Source organism: Mastigoproctus giganteus, chromosome 3 (genome assembly GCF_048544385.1).
Source record: "Mastigoproctus giganteus isolate SK-2022 chromosome 3, ASM4854438v1, whole genome shotgun sequence".
Taxonomy (NCBI): Eukaryota; Metazoa; Arthropoda; class Arachnida; order Uropygi; family Thelyphonidae; genus Mastigoproctus; species Mastigoproctus giganteus.
Window position 1 is genome coordinate 20,839,644 of NC_143577.1, and position 18,871 is coordinate 20,858,514.

The window sequence follows — 18,871 nt, forward strand, 5'->3', positions numbered from 1 at the left end:
TGGGCATGAAACAGAAAAAAAAACCAGACTTCTCACATCACCTATTTATCCTCTCTAATAATTTCTCTAGTTTTTCCTTAAATTTATTCAAATTACCCACTTCTACAACACCAAATGGAAATTTGTTCTGACAATCATCTACTTGCTGGATGAAAGCAAATTTGCACACTATCCTTCCTCAATTTAAAGTCATGCCCACTTACGTGTGTTTTCTGAGCAAAAATAAGCATGCCATCAACATTTAGCTTACTCAATCCATTAAAAGCCTTAAACACATTAGCATTAGCATTAATAGAGGCATATGATGGAAAGCAAGCTTATGCAGCATCAGCAAAAAAAAAAAAAAAAACCACTCCCATTTCACCCCTCTGTTCATTCCAAATACCTGTCCAGCTCAGCCTTAAATTTATTTAGGCTATCAACTTCCACAACAAAGGATGGAAGTCTGTTCCACCAACCAACTACCCGCTGGCTAAAGGCAAACTTCCACACATCTATCCTACATGTCTTTCCTCAATTTGAATTTATGCTCTCTCAGGTGATTATTCTGAGCAAGAGGAAGAATCCCATCAGCATTGAGCATGCTCAAACCATTCAAGGCTTTATACACCTCAATCAGGCCGTGCAGGTACCTAGTTTCCAGACTACAATTTGTAGAACTGAAGTCTTTCTTGGTAAGAGTACCCTTTTGTTCTCCTCACTAATCTTGTTGCTCTTCTCTGCACCTGTTCCAACAGATCCACATCTTTCCTAAAACGGGGCTTCCAGATCTGTATATAGTACTCAAGAAGTGGCCTAACCATAGCCTTATAAAATGGATAATTTATTGTGTGTTACCCACCACCTTCTCAAAAGTTACAATTATACAATACTATGTACAATAAGCTTCAGTATAGAAATGAAATATTTATCCCTGGCTTTTTTATGACTATATATGACTATATATCCAGAAAATTCCAAAATCTTTTTGGAAACATAAATTTTTATGACTATATCCAGAAAATTCTAAAATCTAGCAAAGAACGGATTCAGAGGTTCCCGATTTTGAGAACCTCACAATCATGCTCAGAATTATGCTGAAGGAAAAAAATAAAAATAAAAATATATACATATTTTTTTTATTTTAAGTTGTTAATATTTTTGTGTTTATTCTGTAACTTCATTTCTTACCTTACCATATTCAATATTAAAAACAGCAAGGACTTCTTATTAAGTAACTTGCCTCACCTAATATGAAGCTTCTGCTGTTGAATTAGAAAGATATGGTGAAGGACACTTGGCTATAACTATAATCAACATTTTCTTACTATAATAATTTCTTAGTCTTTCTCTAGCATCTATATGTGTAATAATTTATTCTCATTATAGTTGTAGAGTTCAGTTGCCTTAATGGTGTCTGTAGTCCATAAAGCAGGGTTTCTCAAAAAGTAGCTACTCCTGTGTAGCATCATGGTAACAAGACTGGCACATTCAGAAGGCGAGGAATTTCATTCACAGTCCACAAAATTCAATGTATTGAGCCAGCATAGAACTTGGTGTACTGCAAAAAATAGTGCAGGGAGAGTTGCATAAGCAGTTGCATTTAAATCCACATCAACCATAATATTATGGCTGTTAACCAGATAAGACACCAGACATTATTCTGAATGAACATGTTCACCAAGATGAAAGAAGATGAAGAGCTATTTAAACATCTTATGTTTAGGGATGGATGCATGTTCCATGTCACAGGCAAGGCACTGGAAATACATCTGACACAGTCCCCAAATTTGATGTGTTTTGTGTTGTGTGGTGCAAGTTTCAGAAAGGCAAGGGGACTGTTCTACAAAGAAAGAACAACCACAGGTCCTGCATATCGGGAAATATGTTGGATCCCACAAACTGCTCAGCATCATTCCAGTTCAAATGATTTGGTTCTGATGAAAACCAAAAACAGTGCATTTTCAACAAGTGTGAGGAACACTCCTTTACTTCCATAAAGATATTCAAAGCCATTTTCTAGGTTGACAGGTAGGGTGTGTATGGGTCCAATTCCTTAGTTGGCTCACCCACCAGACCTCATATCACTGATTTTCTTTTTGTGAGGGTACATTAAGAACTACATGTACAAGTTCTCCCTACAACAGATGTGAATGGCTTAAAGAGAGGGATCACTGTAGGGACTGACACAGTTACACCATGTTACAGTGTATTTGGCAAGAAGTCAATTATCATTTGGATATGGGTTGCACTATTGATGGAAGTCATATTGAAATGTTGTAATTGTTACTTCTTGCAGATTTCGGTTTGTATTAATTTTCTAGTGCACTAAACATTTGATTTAATTGAATTCAATTTAATTCTGTTGCATTCTACAGGGTTATTTTGGAGAGTTACACGAAGAATGGAAACAACTTTCAATACTGCTTTGTATTGAAAGTGACTCAAACAATTATATATTTGTATAATTGTTTGAGTCACCTGAAGCCTGCAATCCAGACAAAATGTTGAGGACTGATCTCAAAAGGGAAGACTTGTTTACAAAATGGCAATACCTGTCCTCAGGGAACCTACAGAAGTGCTGGTAACATTTAGTGTTTCCACAATCTCCTTAATTAATCTGTTTACTTGGCCCCAAGTGACCAAGTGTTCAAAAAATCGCCTTTTTTGAACCACTCGAAGAGACATTAGGGGAAAGCACTTTCAGTCTGATGAGAACCAAAAAAGCAGTACAGGAGTAGCTCAGCATCCAAGCGTTGATTACACAATTGAAGCGCCTCCGTAGCCAGGTGGGAAGGAGCAGCAGTGCGTAGCACACGCTACTTGATTAGACTGGGGTTCGAGCCCGTCACCACCAAATACGGAGGATGCGGAAAGGTCAGGGAATGACCACCACATATTTCCGGAACAATATGGCCTTAGTTGCTAATGTTCCTAAAAACCAAATAACAACAACGCACAATTGAAGACTTGAATTACAGGAGGATACTACTTTTGAAAGAAAAAAGGCCTCCGTAGTCAAGTGGTCAGGAGCGGGAGTGCAGTGGCACGTGCTCTTTGAGTAGACCGGGGTTCAAACCCCTAACTGCTAAATATGATTGATCTGCCAACCCGCACTGGACCAGCGTGGCAGATTATGGTCTATTTCCCTCAGCATGAATTGTTGAAGAGGCTTCCATCCTGAAGTGGATTGATAATGGCTGAAGTTTACCTTTACCTTTTTACTACTCTTGATAAATGAAGTTCCTTATCACAGATTTATATAAAAAACTGTTTATTTAACTTTTGCTGTTTTCATTTGAGCCACCCTAGTACTCAAAGCACAAGGATATAGCAGCAATTACCCAATTGGTTAACTTTTGCTATCTCATAAGGAGAGAAGAGGAGAAATCAAGACTTTACTACAATCAAAACTTTGCTACCTTTGTAACTTGTGTGATCAGAGAACATGGTGGCAGTGTTTTATCTTATGGGATGACCAATTCATGAATGCAGACATGGTGCTTTATTATTTGGACAACTCCAATAGTGTACAGGATCCTTTCACTTACAGAAGCACCAGGAAAGTATACATTTCAAGCATCAGAAGTTCATCATTAATAATTTGGATGTATATTTATTCATACACTAACCTGTATTAGAAGATGCACAATCACAAACCATCCTGATGTACAAGCTATGTGAAGAGCAGTATTCCTATTATGGTCCACAAATTTGTAGTTAGGATCAAACCCTGATGCTAAAAGAGACAGAGAGAAAGATGGAGACAAAGTTAGAAGTAATTTATTTATACCTTCTAATATAAATTTAAGCATTAAAAATATTTTAATAAATCTTATTAGGTCATTAAAACTAATGACAAAATTAAAATGAGATAACACTATATATATGTATAGCTTATACATGCAAATAAAAACTTTTCCGATGAGATGCTAACTTCCTGGATGTCACAATATTACTATATTCAATTTGTGTCCAAGCAGACTGTTAGTCAGCTGTACTGTGACATCTACCACATAAATGAGTATTGATTATTCCAACTGGTTAGTAAATCAATTTCAGCAGTGGTGAAGTGAATACCATTTCATTTGGTTTTGTTCATGTCACACCTATATCTAATTTATGTGTAAGGAATTGAATATGATGAGTAAGATGCAGGATTTCAACATGAGTAGAATGCAGGATCTAATATGTTGAATAAAAAGTGTAGGAAAAAGAATGTAGGCAGGTGGGTGGTGGTGGGAGAGGGTTAGGCTCTTAGTTAAGACACCCATAGATACTAAAACAGCACACTCGACTAACAAAGGTTGCCAGTGTAATTCTGAGTCAGTCTAGTGTGACATAAACAATGGGAAAACAAAAAATTAAAGTAGGAATATGTTGCAGGCCAAATAAATATGATCTTTATTTGTAAGGTGCAAAGATACATGCAGGTACCCAGGCTTTAGAAAACCCTTCACAGCACTAAACCAGGGGTTAGTGCAATGATTGATAATATACCAAACAACTATACAGACAAATAGAACTGGCTAGTAAATCAGAACGTCTTATCACAGAGCACTTTATCTTTCTAGATATTGATTGGAATTTATGAGTCACTTGTTCAGTACCATATTTCTGGATTTAGTATTAGTATTATTAGTGGCAAATGATGCAAGAAAGCAAAATCACCCAGAAAAAAAAAAAAAAAAACTTCCCCTTTCACCCATCCATTTCCTCCAATAGTTTGTCAAGTTCTTCCCTGAATTTATTTAAGCTGTCAGCTTCCACATCAACAGACAGAAGTTTGCTCCAGTAATCATTCGCTCGCTGGCTAAAGGCAAAACTTTTGCCCATCTACTCTGCGACTGTCCTTCCTTAATTTGAATATGCCTCCTCATATGCATAGTCTCAGCAAGAGGAAGAATTCCATCAGCACTGAGCTTGTTCAATTCACTCAAAGTTTAAAACCCCTAAATCAGATCACCTCACAGGTGCCTAGTCTCCAGATGCTGCAATTTGCAGAATTGAAGCCCTTCTTGATAATAGCATCCCGCTTTGTTCCCCTCACTAATCTTGCTGCCCTTGTCTGTACTAATTCGAGCAGCTCTATATCCTTCCTAAAATGAGGCTTTCAGACCTGTATGCATACCCAAGATGTATAACCGCAGGCTTACCACAGCCTTATACAATGGGATAATCACCCCCTTATCGTTGTTGGCAAAATTCCTATAATCATTGACAAAAACCCCATTAGCTATCCTGGCAGCCTTTCTACACAGCTCAGAGAACTTCATATCTGACTTCACAATTACCCCATGTCTTTTTTATTCTCCACTATCCTGAGTGTAGTACCACGTGTTTAGTACATTACTCTGGGGTTACTGCTACCCACATGCAGTACCTTGCCAATGTTAAAATTTCAAGTGCCATTTCTCAGCCCATCTGCTTAACTTTTCAGGATCTTGTTGTAGTAGCATAACATCATTACTGTCATTAACCATCCTGCCAACTTTTGTATCGTCTGAAACTTGAACATTAAACCTGATATGCTTCATCAGAATCGTTAATATAGATAGAAAACAACAATGGGCCCAACACCAGACCCTGGAAAACTCCACTAATAACATTAGTCAACAAAGAGCAGTGTCCATTGATTACCATTCTCTGTCTTCTCCCACTCAACTATTCCTTTATCCATAGCAGTAATTTGCCCTTAATGCCACATTGCTCCAATTTGCACAGCAGTCTTTTATGTGAACAGCATCAAAAGCTTTCCTGAAATCCAAGTATATGAAATCAAAATTATTTTTTGCATGAAGTTCCTTTGTGACTGCATTGTAATATCCAATCAAATTATTCAGACAAGACTTCTTAATAAATCCATTCTGTCTGAAGTTTAACTGTAGTCTTGTCCAAATGCTCCTGCATTACTCCTTTAACCAGTGGCTCCATTATTTTCCCTGAAACAGAAGTTAAGCTAATGGGTCTGTAATTACTCATGTCACCCTTTGATCCCCCTCAGTGAATTGGAGATACATACACACAGCTCCAGTCTGTAGGGATCTATCCTGATTCCAAAGAAGCTCTCATAATTATGGCTAAGAGCTTGCTTACCTCCTTTGCTGCTTCCCTTAATGTAATTGGATACATCCCATGCACTCTAGGTGACTTTCTTATGTTTAATTTCAATTTCTCTTCCACTTTTCTCTCAGTTATTGCAAAATCATTTAGCTCTCTGATAGTTTGATAAACTTCTGGAATTCACTTCCCTAATGAATTCCTCATGGGTGAATGTAGATGCAAAATACTAATTTACTACGTCAGTAAGCTGGGCAGGATCAATCAAGAGTTAACCCACAGACATCAAGTGGCCCAATGTGATTCAATCCCTTTCTTCTAGTGTTGAATAAAGTAGTAAAGTAAGTAGATAAGTAAAGAAATTTTTGCTATTTATCTTTGCATCCTTTTCCAAAGATTTCTCATAATCTGCCTAAGTTTGCCTAACCTCCTTATGACTTGATTATAGACTAGTTTGTATATTCCATTGGCTTCTGTGTCGCTTGATAATTTATATGCATTTCATGCATTTTTCTTCTCTGCCACAAATCTCATTACTACATCTGACATCCATTTAGGCTTGAAAACCTTGACTGCTTTGGAAGAGAGAGAGAGAGGGGGGGATTATAGAAGTCAATTCAGAAGAACAGTGCCCATGGATGTATCTATAGAAAAGGAATACGGCAGAAACAGAATGTCTATGAGACAGAGAGTGGAGAGACTCTAGTAGAGATGAGTCATTAATTAACCTAACTGCCCTCTTTTCAATGGAATCTAGAAGCCTGAAAGAGGTTTTGCGAGCACTGCCCCAGATGTGGGAACAATATTCCATGGTAGGGCAGATTTCTGCAGAGTGAACAGCTGTTTGGAAGAAAAGTAACACAGAGTGTGAAAGAATTTTTTAGATGCAGAGGAAGAAATATTTGTGACATGGTAATGCCAAGAGAGAGAGATTAGAAGTCAGGGGTAGCCCTGTAGAGATATATAATCTTGCCTAGAAATCAGTCTTACCGAAGATAAGCACAGAAGCAGAAGAATCCTTTTGCGAGATATAAGACAGGACTGAGTTTTAGAAGGATTGAAATCAACTAAGTTACCTTTGCCCCATTGGAGAATTACCTGGAGATCAGCAATTAAGGAATTGGTAGTGGATATTCAAGAAGATGAAGCTGTTTGAGCAGGGCAACATTTCTCAAACTGGAAGGTGGGAATTCAATACACCAGGGGCGGCCAACAAGTCGATCGCGGCTTTAATTTCGGTCGATCATGACGATTTTTTAAATATATATAAAAAATAGATTTGTCAAAATCTAAATATTATTATTATATGCTCCACTGCATATGCTAATTACAAATCCATTGAACTACGTAACTACTCTTTTTGCCATGCGGCCACCAGGCTTGTCTAATGAAAATTCACGCAGTCGTGCGGTGCAGAGCAGTATATGTGTCGAATTATTTAGCTTACTATTAATATTTAGTTAATATTAATAACTGGACAGTACTTATGCGTTAATTTAATAACCTTTGATTTAAAATGAATACTGCATTAATTCAATAACCTTTGATTTAAAACGAATACTGCATTAATTCAATAACCTTTGATTTAAAATGAATACTACGAAAAATTGCAAAACGTATAATTTTCATCAAGAGTGGGAACTAGAATACTTATTTTTGTAATGATAAAAGAAAAATGCTGTTGTTTGATTTGTAATGCTTCCGTCGCTATACCCAAAAAAGGAAATTTAGAAAGGCACTTCAACGCACTGATTAGTAGTATTTTTGCATATAAATATCAATTTTTGCCAATGGCTAAAGATCTCAAAGGAAAATAAATTCGATCATTTTGCAAATATGCAATATCATTTGCAAAAATATCCGTTTTTGAATTTAATAGTGGGAAATATGTTTCTGAAACTGAGAATGTTGTGGATGATTTTGAAACCAGATTCAGTGATTTTAAAACAATTGAAGACATTATCAATATATTTCTTATCCATTTAATGTTGATTTAGATGCGAAACAAATTGCACAAAAATTGCCGAGATTTTTCACATGGAGAAAATATTACTTGAAAATGAAATTCTTACATTGCAAAACGATATCTTCCTGAAAGTCAGATCATCAGAAGAAGACTTTTGGAAATATGTCTGCCGAGAAAAGTTCCCAAATGTAAAAAAATGCAGTGAACTTTTAAATTGCTGTTTTGGTTCCACATATCTATGTGAATAGGCTAGTTAGTTAGTTATTTGATTTTTAAGAGCATTAGCAACTAAGGCCATATTGCTCGGGGATATGCGGTGGTCATTCCCTGACCTTTCCGCATCCTTCGTATTTAGTGGTGACGGGCTCGAACCCCGGTCTAATCAAGAAGCGTGTGCTACGCACTGCTGCTCCTTCCCACCTGGCTACGGAGGAGCCTATGTGAATAGGCCTTTTCGTATTTGAAACAAATAAAGATGAGGAATCGCTGTTCTCTTACAGACTTGCATACAGAAGATTTTTACGGTTGGCCTTATCACAGTATATCCCCAATTTTGAAAGCTTGGCAGATGACATGAAGACACAAGCTTCGCATAAATTAAAATTTTAAATACGTGTGAATTTAAAATAAGAATTCTGAATTGTATTTATTTAATTTTAAAATTTATAAACAACAATTTTCAATATGTGTTGATTAACTTTTTAACCATGTGCAATGAAATTCTTGAGATGCTAGATCGTGGCACATTTTAATTTCTGATGCGTGGCGCATCAGAAATTAAGTTAGACACCACGAAATACACTATCATCAGCAAAACTATGAATAGGATTTCTGGTCAATGGAAGAAGGTCATTAATATATAAGAGGAAAAGAGTGGGAGAAAGAACTGAACCTTGGGGAACACCAGCATTAGTCGAGAAGCTAGAAGACAGAGCCATCTACCATCACCCGCGGTGAGCGGTCAGAGAAAAAACTGGATACCATATTACAAAAAACAGTTGGCAAACCATAAACTCAAAGCTTATTTAGAAGATCTTTATGCCAAACATGATTGAAAGCCTTTGCAATGTCAAGAGCAACTGCTTGAGTTTCACCAAACTTTTCCATTGAATTTGTCCACAGAGGGGTAACATAAGCCAGAATATCACCAACAGATCAACAATGACAGAATCCATACTAGCGATCGCTGATCAGATGGAAGGTTTCTAGATAGTTTAAGAGCTGACAGTTATTGATTTATTCAATACTTTAGAAAGAGTAGAAGTAGTTGCAACGATAATTAAATGGGAGGGATTTGTCACCCTTTTTAGGAACTAGCTGGATATGAGCAAATTTCCACGCAGAAGGTTTGTTGTTTGTTATTTGGTTTTTAGGAGCATTAGCAACTAAGGCCATATTGCTCCGGGATATGTGGTGGTCATTCCTGACCTTTCCGCATTCTCCGTATTTGGTGGTGACTGGCTCGAACCCCGGTCTAATCAAGAAGCGTGCTACGCACTGCTGCTCCTTCCCACCTGGCTACGGAGGCGCCTCACACAGAAGGAAAAACATCTTTGGAATAAGAAAGTGAGAAAGGCAACAAAACAGAAGTAATTTCAGGAGCACAGGTTTTGAGAACAAGTGGAGAAATACCATCGGGACCTGGAGCTTTCTTAGCATCAAGATTTGTCAAAATTCTTCTGACATCCTTTTGACAGAAGACCACAGGAGGAATTGAATGGGGGGTTTTATTGGCACATTAGCAACTAAGGCTATAATGCGGGAATTGAATGGAGCATACTGGGAACAGTGGGAGGTGATTTACCAAGATCATTAATACATGAGTTCGAAGAAAATTAGGATGCTAGCAGGTCAGCTTTATCCTTGGCTGAAGTGGCAATAGAACCATCTGGTTTTGACAGAGGTGGGAGCAAAGATGGGCAAAAGTTGCAGCCAATAGCTTTAGCAAGAGACCAGAAAGCCTGGCTACCAGTTGGACAAGGAACAAGTTTTCTACCCTTAGCCTGTTTGAAATCTAGTATGGACGGATTAATAACTGCTTTACAATTGTAAAGTAGTTATATATTCAGTTTTCCAAATGAAACTGAAGATTTGGAAACAAGCCAATTACGATATGCAACATTCTTCTCTTGAACAGACTTAGCACATTTATTGGAAAACCAGAGTTTAGATAAAGAATGAGATTTTAATTATTCTTGTAGGTATTCCATACCTACAAGAATAATTTCACTGACACAATCTGAGCAAACGTTGACATCAGAAGACTTGAAACAGTAATCCGATCAAGGAAAAGAAATCTCGCAGATCATCCCATTTTGTATTCTTGTAATGCCAAAGAACAAGGTTGGGAATGGTCATGAGACAAAGGCTCCATTGGGGAAGAGCCCATCACCAAGTTGTGGTCTGAGGTGCCTAGAAGACCACTTTGGAATAAGAAAGTGAGAAAGGCAACAAAACAGAAGTAATTTCAGGAGTACAGGTTTTGAGAACATGTGGAGAAATACCATCAGGTATTTCCCCACTTGTTTTGGACCGCATACTTAGAAGGGTTGGTTGTTTGTGAGAAAAAGATCAAGCATGTAAGGATTGTCTAGTATTTTGGCAGGTAAATGAACAATCTGTGTGAGGTCATTAGTAATTGCAAGAGCCTCAGCATCTTGACCAGCCGGGTCCATGTGACTAGAAAATGGAAGCCAGCTGAAGTTTCAAAGAGAGGAAGTGAAAAATTTCCAAGTGATTAGTGGAGCTGGGAGAACGATAGAGGCAACAGATGAATTGGAGAGAATGTGGTAGAGAGATTTTAAACCAGAGAAGATTGAAAAGAGGAGATTCCAAATTATTGAATCTCTGATAGGGAATATCTGAATGGACATATGCACAAGTACCACCATCGAAGCGAAGGGAATCATACAGTGAATAATTCGGACAACTGAGATGAGCAGTGGTTGAAACAACTGATAACTGAGATTTTGTCAGAAAAGGTACATGGAGTTTGGCAGACTAAGTTAAAATGGACATCATTGCGATTAGAACTGAGACCACATACATTTGTGAAACGAACAAGGAAGTGTTTAGGAGGTTTAGATCTTTTTGCAGATAAGTTTTCTCTATTAGTTTGACAATTCATGGTGTATTCATAAGTAAGAAAAAATAGTGGGGGGGGAGACATGCTGTATGAAGTAATGAAATATTTGGATATGGCATACACAGGGTAAGAATATACCCAGGTTCTTGACATAACATGGCCTCAACAATGCTCTCCACATAGATACTACTCAGACTCCCTCCAGTCACTAACTTGTAGAGTTAAGGCAGAGAGATTATACACTAGCTGATGTGGAAGCCTCCTAGAGAGTTACCAATATGTTTGGTCCAGTGTACTAACAAGCGGCCCGGCTAAAAATACTGTTTTAGAGCTGTATCCTCAAAATGCAAAGAATATTGGATCTTACCATGATGTCCATCATAATCTCAAATGACATCAATCATACTGCATGATGGAAGAGACGGGGGAAGGTTTACCAGAGTGTTACTCTGGAGATTACACATGGGTTCCCCCACTTAAGCCCCAAAAACAAAGTGGTGGTAGTGCACGTTGATGAAAGTCATCTACCACATAAGTCAATTCAGAAATGTCACTGCTTAATTTGGTAACGGGAACTGTTTATGAACAAGAATAAAAATTTTTTTTTGCTTTTTTTTTTTATTGTGATTCTTACAAGGAAAGCCATAACAGAAAATTGGTATTATGTGAACTTACAATAACAAGGTATGATCCATCTTATGTGACTTATTAAATGTTCTAATAGTATGTGGTGTACGCAGGCACCTTCCCTCGGTGAAGTTGTAACTGTGCTTGCCACAGGATGGCTGCAGTGGAAATTTCTATTTTGAAGCATGCAATTTTTTTTAACTTCAAATTTGACCCTTATGTGCATGGCACTCCTACCCTCCATACAAACCAGTTCATACTGTTTAGTAGTTACACCTGCACTATTAGTAAGTACTGTGAAGATGACAAGACAATTATTCCACATAACTTCATTAACTCTTTCAGTGAGTTCCTAGATGTGCATGGGCTCTTGCAGTGAGCTCACAGAACATATGTGATCCTGCAGTGGTAAATATTCTGAATGCAGATAGCTACATGCTGTAAGTTTCTATGATGGTGTGCTCTGTGGAATTCTGAAGATTTGTAAAAATGAACGTTGTATATAGAACTTTTTAAATATTCATTTTTCTTATTTTAACTTGACTGTTCAACAAAGTAAAACTGTCAAAAATCAAATCAGAATTTTAAAAAAAATTTTTTTAAATAAATAAGCTTGTTATTTTATTATTTTTTTTTATATCACATGATTCAGTTTTCTCAAATTATAGACCAGCATTCCTGAAAATTTATTCAATATTGCTTTTTTTAAGTCCAAGTCAGACAACTGTTGCTAACAGGTATAAGTTTTTATTCTGATTTTCAAAATTTTTTTTTCATACTGACTGCTATTATAAATTGTTGAACGTGTCATCGTTTCAATTTCAATTACTTGAAAGAAAATATGACACAGCAATACCTATTGCAATTTGAAGATTTTTTAAACAATCAATGAATGAATGAGCACACATTATCTGAAAGGAGTTGAAACATATACATACACATACTCCACAGAGTTTATATATCGAAAATGTATATACCCTGCCCTACCATTAATATCTGGTAGGACATCACAGAACCTGCTATAAATATGCACGCTGGGCTTCGACAGACAATTGCAAAAGTGATGACGCGTTCAACAGAATTACCTCAACAGCTCAACAGAGTTGATCACCTCAACAAATGCTAGACGCCAATTAACATGGTGTAAGGAGTGTGAATCCTGGACTGTAGAGCAGTGGAAAAACAGTCCTATGGACAGATAAGTTGAGGTTTGTACTCTACCACTCTGATGGCTGTTCCTGAGTGTGATGAATGCCAGAGGAACAGTTCCTTCCTGATTGTATCCTCCCAAAAATGAAGTTTGGTGGAGGCAGTGTCAAGGTATGGAGCTCCTTTCATGGTTTGGATTGGGCCCATTAGTCGTTATTGACAAAACCATGAATGCTGTGCAATACCAGGACAGCCTGAACAATTATGCACTTCCAACATTATGCCAGATTGGTCATACTTCAGGGTAGGCCCATACCTGTATCAGCAAGACAACGTGCCATGCCATACTGCTTGGGTTGTAACAGAGTGGTTTGAGGATATGGGTGTTGAAAAGTTGGATTGGCCAGTCCAGAGTCCTGATCTGAACCCTATCGAGCATCTTTGGGATGTATTGGATTGTCACATACATCAAGATCGCCTAAAGAACACGGCCGAACTGGTGGCTGCATTAAAGGCTGAGTGGAGGAACATATCACCTGACATTTATAAAAAGCTGGTTGAGAGTATGCCGCAAAGATTGAAGGCTGTCATAAAAGGAAAGGGTTCAGCACAAAATATTAAATGACACAATAAAAGTTCCTTTTTTTTGTCAAAAGGCAGGTGTCTGGATATCAATGATAGTGTATATGCAGTGTATATGCATGTACTTGCAAAAGGGTTAAAATAAATTTGCTTGTTACTTTTAGAATAACTCATATATATATATATATAATTGTGTAGTTGATATTTCGTTATACATTATCATATATTAAAAATGCATTCAAGTCATTGTTTTATTATACAAAAATCATGACAAAATATTTTTCATAACTTGAGCCTTAAAAAAAAAATAAAAGGAAAGGAAAGAAAAGAAAAAACACACTCCTATAAGTAATTAACTATGCAAGTAATGTAGCTTACCTAATATGCTTAATACTTTTTCTGTATCTCCACTTTTTACAGTTGAATAGAAGCTTTTGGCAGTATATCTCAAGTTAATTGGCTTTTCACTTGATATACTTGTTAACATAGTTTGATTCTGTTGTTTATCTGGACCAAGCAGAAATTTCCCTAGGGAAGACGCTGTTAAGAACATAATGTCAATAACTTATGGTATAATATGAGGAAAAAAAAAAAAAAAAAAAAAGAGAGAGAGAAAAAAAAAAAAAAAGAAAGAAAAAAAAAGGGGGGGGGGATCCTTTTTAAAGGTGTAAAGTTGGCCCCTGTTTGGGATTATTGGTATGGCATGGCTACAAAAGCTGTGTATGTTAAGGTCAATCTGCTGATTTGTGATGGGTAAAAAAAAAAAAAAAGATGAACAGTCTGAAATGCTATATACCTGAGCTCTGCTTGAAAATACTTCAATAAGTTGCTTGCATCATGAGAGGAATCAAACTTGGACTGTTCTAAACAGGTGGCAAGTGCCAAGTCCACTCAGTCGCAGAGCATCATGAAAAAAAGGTTAGGATATGGTTTAAACTACATGAAATAAGGCATCTCAGCAGTCACATTTTGTTAAATAGGCTGACATATATGTAACAGACTAACGTCTATGCATAAAAAATGAAGTCTATGCCATCGTGGAGTGCGAGAAACAGGTGGTGTGTGTTTGTGCGTGTGGGGGGGGGGAGAAATCAAAAATACATGCAATTCACACTTTCTTTCAATAAATTCATCAGGTAATGGGGAAAGGAATGGAACTGAATATAGACCATATTAAAACATTCCACATATAAAAGCAGTGTTATTTAACAACAGGTCATTAGCTAATGAAAATTAATGCTAGATTTTCAAGCCAATATCATCTGCTTTGGGAGGAAATGAAATGAAAACTACTTACTACTGCATGTTTCTTTGGAGGGAACTTCAATAATTTTAACAGTTTTTGGTACAATTACTCCATTTAACTTCTTAGATTTTTCTACAGCTCCCTTTTCCTTCTTTGATCTACCAATAAATTATAATTATATTGTTATATTTATATCTTACAAGAATTGTAACATAATAATCAATTGCATAACAGTCATGTCAGATCATCTATTACTTGCTTGACAACTTGAATATTGCTGCCAGTTACCAACAAATCCTTTCTCTGATATCATTGACAGAAATCTAAGTAAGCATCATTCTCTGATGTTTACTGTTAGTAGAACAACAATGGTGAATATCATAATCATGTGATAGTGGCATTAAGTTTGAACATAGTCATTTTAGTATTTAGTCATCACCAATTGTGTTCTCTTTTATGTGTATTTTTCTAGCATTCTACTGATTAAAGAGAAAGGAACTTATCAGAAATATTTAGAGCAAGTAGGTTTAAATTTCCGGGTGTTTCTAATTATAGAATGCATCTAAGTGTCAATTTTTCTCTTTCATTTCTCCTCTACTGCAAGATAGAGGAACTGCAAAAAAAAAAAAAAGCATTGCAATTTTGCTGACATTTAATTAAATATACAATATTATTCATATCATTTATTTGGGTATTTATATGTTTCTTTGTATGTATTAAATAGTGACCCTAATTTGTTGTATGAAGAAAATAAGTGTGATGTCAGTGCCTGCGAACACTTGACGGAACTGTCTTGCAAGACTACTGTGATAAGGGAGAATGATGCGCGTGCTCCATTTTGTATTGTGTTTGGATAAATTGTTGGTGTTATTCTTAGCAACAGAAATTATGTTTCGGATTAATTGGAATGGATATTTCCGTTATACACTCGAAACAGAAGTTAACAACCAAATCAATTTCCTTAACCTCACAATATACAAAACAGGCACCAAACTGGTAACCAAGATTTTTAGGAAAAATACACACACAGGTAAATATCTACACTTTGAATCACACCACCCACTTAGTACAAAAAAAGCCGTTCTTTATAACCAAATTCATAACGCTATAAAATACAGTTCTTCACAAGACGACTTATCTGTTGAATTACAATATCTTACAAAAAAGTTCATGTCCAGGAAATATCTGTTCCAATTAATCCAAAACATAATTTCGGTCACTAAGAATAACATCAACAATTTATCCAAACACAACACAAAATGGAGCACGCGCATCATTCTCCCTTATTACAGTAGTCTTGCTAGACAGTTCCGTCATGTGTTCGCAGGCACTGATATCACACTTATATTTTCTTCATGCAACAAATTAGGGTCACTATTTAATACATACAAAGAAACATATAAATACCCAAATAAATGATATGAATAATATTATATATTTAATTAAATGTCAGCAAAATTGCAATTCCTGCTACATCGGAAGCACCACCACCAAATATGGTTCCACAAAAACTTCTAACATACGGGCTTATTACCATTATAACAGCTTTAAAACAGGGCAATCCAGTACCGAACTTACACTACACGTACATTCCCACAACCACACCCCTTTAGTTGATTCTGCCATTACCATCATAAAATTAAAATCTAGTTACAAAATTTTTCAATACGAAGCCCTTATTATAGAATGGTGCCGCCATCACACAAAACTAAATGTCATAAATGTGAAACTACCCTCCAACTTCTCCCTGGTCTAGAATCTCACGCACTTAAGATTCCAGCATGTCACAAAGAGCATCACGGGAGCACAGAAGTCTTTAAAATGCGTGTTCTCTTCTCACTTTAGTATTGCCAACTGATGATATTAAAAAACAAAAGTCAGCCGTTTATGACTTTGGCTTCACCGGTTTCATATTTTAAAGTTTTTAATTAATTCTTCAATGACAACCAGGGGCGAAGTTGTGCACTTCTACTTCCTTGAGCATGTTTTAATTCTGTTTTTAATTCCGTATCCTTACCAATTAACTTATTTTTAAATTCTAAATTATTCAAAACCGCTTAAGCCTCAAAATCATTCTTCCATCCTACTTCATGTAACAACAGCAGATTATCTAAGGTGAGTACCGTTTATTAAGCTTTGCTATTTGAACTTGAGTCCAATCATATCGGTACTTTAAGAAATTCTATAACTTATCTAAAATAAAAAAACTTATGAAAACTACAAGGAAAAATATATACAAACACATATATAGTGCAGACGATTTTCAGCTTGACTTTTCAGACTAGTGAGTGTTATTTTAATATCAGAAAAAAATATTACAATTTCTAACTTTTTCTTTGTTATGAAACAAGTTTATTAAGCCATTAATGTCACATTTTTCTATCTACACTACATAAACTCCGCTGATAATTTATGAGTTAATTCTTTACATTTAAAAATAGGCAAGAAATTTTTTTCTAAATTAGGAAATGGGCAGATATAATACTCTGGCACAACCACTAGGTCAAAGGAGCTTATAATTAATTATTTTGACAATGAATATAATTGTTAATCATATCTAGCATCACATGGGCTTGAACCATAGTTCACTCAAATGCATGTGCATTCAGCTATGCTGGGTCTTCTTTTCAAAAGTACTGTTATCATATCATAGATGATTTTTGCTGCTTCTTCTGTAAGACTGGATCTTGTTCTTTGACTCAAAAAGAAAAGATTATTATGACATGACATCTTTAGCATTAGCAAAGGCACATGATGCAAGAAAGCAAGATTATATAGCATCAGCCAAAAAAAAAAAAAAAAAACACTTATTTCACCCATCTACTCGCTCCAAATGTTTGTCAAGTTCTGTCTTGAATCTATTTAAGCTATCAACTTCTACAACGACAGATGGAAGTTTGTTCCAGCAATCAACCACCCGCTGGCTAAAGGCAAACTTCCACACATCTATCCTATAACCATCTTTATTCAATTTGAATTTATACCCTCTCAGGCGATTATTTTGAGCAAGAGGAAGCATCCCATCAGCATTGAGCATGCTCAAACCATTCAAGGCTTTATACACCTCAATCAGATCACCTAGCAGGTGCCTAGTCTCAAGACACTGCAATTTACAAAACTTAAGCCTTTCTTTGTAAGAGCAACCCTTTGTTCCATTCACTAATCTTGTTGCCCTTCTCTGTACTCATTCCAACAGCTCTACATCCTTCTTAAAATGAGGCCTCCAGACCTGTATACAGTACTGTGGTCTGACCTCCTTATCTCTGCTAGAAAAATTCCTGTATATCATTGAAAGACATCAGGTTTCTGTTCACCCTGAAAGAAAGTACCTTATCTTCCAGGGTTAATTATTTCCAATAGGAAAGGGCAAAGTTTAACAATTCTATATCCTAAGCATTGACTGATTTTTGTTCTATGTGGATAGATGAATGTTAATGGTGTGGTGGCAACTAAGGCTATAGTGTGATAAGCCCAAATGCTGCATACAGCAATTAGTTATAATCTGAATGTTGTGTATTTTAACAATGTTAATTAATTCCTTCCATTATTCATAAATTTAATCCATTTGCCTTGTATATGAATTGCTAGGAATTTAAAATAAAAGGATGCTGGGCACTGTCCTGCAGTAGTAAGTCAATTTTAAAATTTGCTCAGTTTTGATTATGTCTATTACTGAATGAAGTTGTTTACTTTAAAACATGACAGAATAGAATTTATCTCCAGAAATATCACACTATATTCTGACTTATCTTTAAGTTCTCTCCAAATTGAGATAATGATCAAAATATTCCATAAATATCTTTTACAGAAAGCAAAGCAGCTCTCCAGATGGCAAATGGCAAGAAAGTTCAGATACTGGAATACTCATGCACCTTGGACTTTCAACAGATGAAGTCTTAACAAACTGGGTGACCTCCTGAATCCTGTGTTGGTTCATTTTTCTAGTATATTGTTAGATTCTTTTAATGAGATTAACTAATTGTAGGATCCTAATGCTTGTAGTAAATGAATCTAACCTCTGTTTGCAAAGCCAACGTGCAAATAAGTGGGTCTTGACCAAGTAGGTCTAAAAAGTGTGAAACACTTTTTAGACCTGCTTAGAATGATGGGAAGTAAAAAAATTGTAGGGAAAGTGGAGAATATTTTATTACAGAAAGTACCAGAAAATGCCTAGGCA

General features: G+C 36.2%; 1 protein-coding gene across 1 annotated transcript in view; it reads right to left on the reverse strand.

Moving 5' to 3' along the window:
• LOC150087781 (uncharacterized) overlaps window positions 1-18,871 on the reverse strand; it is a 251,831-nt gene that overhangs the window by 94,753 nt on the left and 138,207 nt on the right. The window contains exons 9-11 of the mRNA XM_090369876.1: window positions 14,746-14,852; window positions 13,827-13,988; window positions 3,612-3,718 (exon numbers count right to left, since the gene is read on the reverse strand). Of these exons, the coding sequence (XP_090226002.1) occupies window positions 3,612-3,718; window positions 13,827-13,988; window positions 14,746-14,852 (376 nt within the window). The remainder of the gene's footprint in view (window positions 1-3,611; window positions 3,719-13,826; window positions 13,989-14,745; window positions 14,853-18,871) is intronic.